Here is a 4,314-nt window from a genome sequence, read left to right on the forward strand (position 1 = left end):
TATATATATATATATATATATATATTTATTTATTTATAGATCTCTATATATGTATATATATCTGCATAATTTACACATCTATTCGTTCGTCTTTTCAGTCGTACGTAGCGCGAGCAATGTCTCGTCAAACGGTACACGTCGTTTGGATAACGATCGTAGGATTCGTAGAAGATTGATTTTTTTTAAACGAGGAAAAGCCAAGACTGCGCGATTTCTTTGGAATTTATCAAATCAACGAATAAATTTCCCATCATCATATATTCTTTCCTCCCTTCCTCCCAATTGGATTGAATTGAATGAAAATATGTGAAAGATGGGCTCGACAAGTTTCGCATGCTCGGGCTTTTCCTTCTGCATTACACGACATTTTTTTTTATCATTTTCTACGAAACTATCGCATCGCTCAATTTAATTCCATGTATTAAATTTATGTTTTTGATTCCATGTATTAAATTTATTTAAATCAATCGCGATGGAATAACGACGTTTTTGGATTAAAAGGACGGAATTTTGTTAAGAATGCCGCTTTCCATCCTTTCTTCCAAACGTTCCTTTAAGTCAGTTGAAAAGCGGCGTGAAAAACGGATGTTTAAAGGGCTCGACCGAATGGGATTGTCTAAAATGGAGAATCCCAAAAAGTCGAGGGGACATTTATTTGAAGTGTCACTTTAAATATTAATTTTCATGCTTTTCATCGCTGGACGTGGTTGCCACTATAAGCGAAAGTTCCTGCGTCGCAACGATATTTACTCTGAGAAAAGGAATGCTTTGTAAAAAAAAAAAGAAAAAAGAGACAATGTTACACGAAAAATTAATTCTGATTACGAAAAGACGAGGTCATTCTAAAGATGCTAATTCGTTAAACTTTCTCGCTCGCAATTATACATGCGCACAAACACTCTACACACATGCTCATTCATTCTCACACGCACACGAAATATAATATACACGAAAGATCTTTCGCTGTCGTATTTTTGCTCCGGTCGGCAGCTCAGTCACGCAAATTCGAAAAAGAACTAATACCGAGAACAATGATAATGCGACACATAATAATATTAATAATAATAATAATAATAATTAATAGCAATCAGTAATACAATAAGTAAATAACAATAATAATAAATTAGTTCTGTACAAAGTTCACTTTCGAGCACGATATAATATTAATACCTAAGGATGGGTCGACGGCAGCCTGACCAATCGACCCCCACAGCATCGCGTTAATTTTTCTTGTTTCTGTCACATCTCGATCAACCCCGATCGAACGTCTTCGATCAGTCCGTCATCGCTCTCGTTTCAGTAGAATCGGAACGACATACCCTCGTGGCTGGTCAAACTGGCCGGCGGTGCGGGTGCAGTATGTATTTCTCCTTGAAATGATGTTTCAATCGCGGAGTCCTACTTAATGGCGTCTAATCGCGGATGCACAAGTGCTTTCGCAAAAAAAGATGTAATAAAAATTTTAAAAAAGAAAGAAAAAAGAAATAAACACTCGCAGGCATCCGAGACGAGACGCGGTCTGAAGGGTATCGCGACGGCGTTGTTCGAGAAAAATCGAAGGAAATCGAACGGGGTAGTCTGTCAATTTACACGCACAGAGAAAACAAGATCCACAATTCGCATACGCATACGCACTGGTTCTATTTCTCTTTTTTTTTCTCACGCACTCTCTCTTTCTCTCTATCACTCTAAATGGGAGTCCAAAGTCTACTACACTTCCGTCGCGAGCGTCGCCGCCAGCGTGGCGTCATGCCTGACGTAGTGATCGTCTATCACGTACACACCGCAATTGCTGTTGTCCGCGACACTGCCACCGCTTCCCGGTGGACCACTACTATTACTATTGACGACACTGGTGCTGTTAGCTTCCGATATCGTCGTTGGCCTCTTCATCAGTGCAGCTTCCGCGGCGCAACAACTGTCCGCCACGTTGCCAGTAGTGGCAAATACGGATGATCTTTTGGCACTCTCCAAGATCCCGATACCAAGACCTAGGCCGAGACAGTCCTTCTCCTTCTGGAAGAGGTGCGCAGACGCCCGATGGGCTGCTGCCTCTGTGTTCAGCTGTTTCGTCGTTCTCGTAGTCCGACCGTCTTGTAGCACTGGTTCTGGCTTATAACCCGAACACGAACTGTCCAGCGTTACATCAGTTTGGAAGGACGAATCCAGGTCGTCCTGCCGCGACGCTGCCGATGCCACATTGTTCACACTTTTACTCGCAGTCCAGGTATTCTTAATCATGTGCGCGTCACCGGTGCCCAGAGCACAAACGCTGCCGCCGCCCGCGCCGATTAAGCCGCTACCGCCGCCGAGGAGACCGCCGACACTGCCAATACCAGTACCTCCGACGCCGATGGTACTGGCGCTACGCTTGCTCATGCTGCTATGCACTGCGTTCCTCTCGTTCTGTAGCCTCGCTTCCTCATCGGCCTTCGCCTGCTCTCGCTTTTGTCGTCTCTTCATGCACATCACTGCGACTGTAGCGAATAACGCGAAAGCCGGTACTGCAGTGGAAAGAGTCGCGATCATCACCAGGTGTTCCGTAGTCAAGCTAGTTTTCCTAGAGGCAACGTGTTTCGAATGGCCGTTGCCTGGGAATGGTTCTGCCAGCGGCACATTCGATATCACGGGCGTGGACGATGATGTGATCGGAGGTACCGCACCGGCTTTTTCGCTGCAGGTGTCACCGTGCCAATCATTCGGGCATTCGCACAAGAAGCCATTGACACGGTTCCGGCATATGCCGCCATTCTGACACGGTGCGCTCCAGCATTCATCTACATCCACGCTACAGTCCTTACCGGTGAAACCAGGCTTGCACGTACAATTATAATCATTGGTCCCAGAAATGCATGTGCCTCCGTTCGCGCACGGTTTTGCCACACAATAGTCTACCTTGTTCTGGCAGATTCTACCGACGTAACCTGGTATACATTGGCAGCGGAAGCTGTTCACCTGGTCCTTGCAGGTGCCCCCGTTCAAACATGGATCGCCCTGACAGTCGTCAACGTTGATCTCGCAGCGCTCGCCGGTGAAGCCAGCAAGGCATGTGCATCGGTAATTGTTGACATGGTTCATGCAGGTGCCGTTGTTTGCGCAGGGATTTGGTGAGCACTCATCGACCTGCGATTCGCAATCGGTGCCTGTGTAACCGGATGGGCAATGGCACATGTAACCGCGGAGAGAGTCGTCTTCGCAGGTGGCGCCGTGTCGGCAGGGCGAGTCCCGGCAGGATCGCGTCGTAATCTCGCAGTGTCGACCACGCCAACCGGGTGGACAGGTGCAGCGATAGTTTCGACGATGCTGCTGCCTGGAGGACGATAACTCCGTGCCGTTGCCGCTCACGTAGCTTACGGACGGCGATTCAGTCATCGTGCAGGTACCACCGTTCAGGCAGGGTTTCGAGTGACAGTCGAACAGCGGCGTCTGACATTCGGTGCCTGTGAAGCCTGATGGGCACGAGCAGGTGTAAGAACCCTGGCCGGTGTTGAAGCAGGTGCCGCCGTTCATGCACGGCTTATGATTTGTGCAATAGTTGAGGTCCTGGTTGCAAAATAGCCCGCCCCATCCCTCATCGCACGCGCACTCCCAGGGCTTTTGGCAGCTACCATGGAGGCAGCCTGGATATCGAACGCACTGATTACACAGTGAGCCCTTCCAGCCGCTGTGGCATCTGTAACAATACGATGTAGCTCTTTAGTGACGCTCAAATGCTCACGCACGATTACGAGAAAACAAAAAATGAAAAGATTGACTTGTATCGTATCTATCATCGGATACCGGTAAAAATAGATGACCAAGATATGTCACGATTTCTACGAAAGCTGAATCATTCTTGGAGATAAATCATTTTCACTCCGGTGGTAACTGTACATATATCACCGGATTCTGTCAAGACAGTGTCTATAGCAAGTTTGGTGCATGGATGGATGACCCTTGCGCAGTCAGTATTATTAGATCTGGGTAGACCATAGTGAACATGTTTTGACAGAGTTTCAATAGTGAAACGAAGTTTAGGTCTGCATACTGCGATATTCAAGTCTTTCTTCTATCTTCCCTCAGTCACGAGTCTCGAAGAGTTTCACCGGTGATGGGCGGAAGGCAGTCATGGGTGCAAGAAGAGGGTCGACGAAATCCCGGTGAACGAGAAGAGCTCTTGTGAGAGAAAGAGTAAAGAAGGGACAGAGGTCGGCGGCGACATCGAAAGATATGTATGTGTATATATACTTATGCGCGTGCGGATGTGTGCGATATGCGGTAGGAAGACGAGAGAGAGAGAGAGAGAGAGAGAGAGAGAGAGAGAGAGGAAGGAAG

At 47.2% G+C, this 4,314-nt stretch overlaps 1 protein-coding gene across 1 annotated transcript; it reads right to left on the reverse strand.

Annotated features, from left to right (window-relative positions):
- Positions 1–1,710: 1,710 nt before the first annotated feature.
- Positions 1,711–3,673, reverse strand: LOC105625269 (neurogenic locus protein delta-like; the record flags this gene model as incomplete). Its single annotated transcript, XM_012206608.1, has 1 exon — positions 1,711–3,673. A coding segment is annotated over one exon (1,963 nt), but the record flags the coding sequence as incomplete, so codon positions are not given.
- Between the last annotated feature and the right edge of the window lie 641 nt (positions 3,674–4,314).

The sequence above is a fragment of the Atta cephalotes genome, assembly GCF_000143395.1.
Source record: "Atta cephalotes unplaced genomic scaffold scaffold00568, whole genome shotgun sequence".
Classification (NCBI taxonomy): Eukaryota; Metazoa; Arthropoda; class Insecta; order Hymenoptera; family Formicidae; genus Atta; species Atta cephalotes.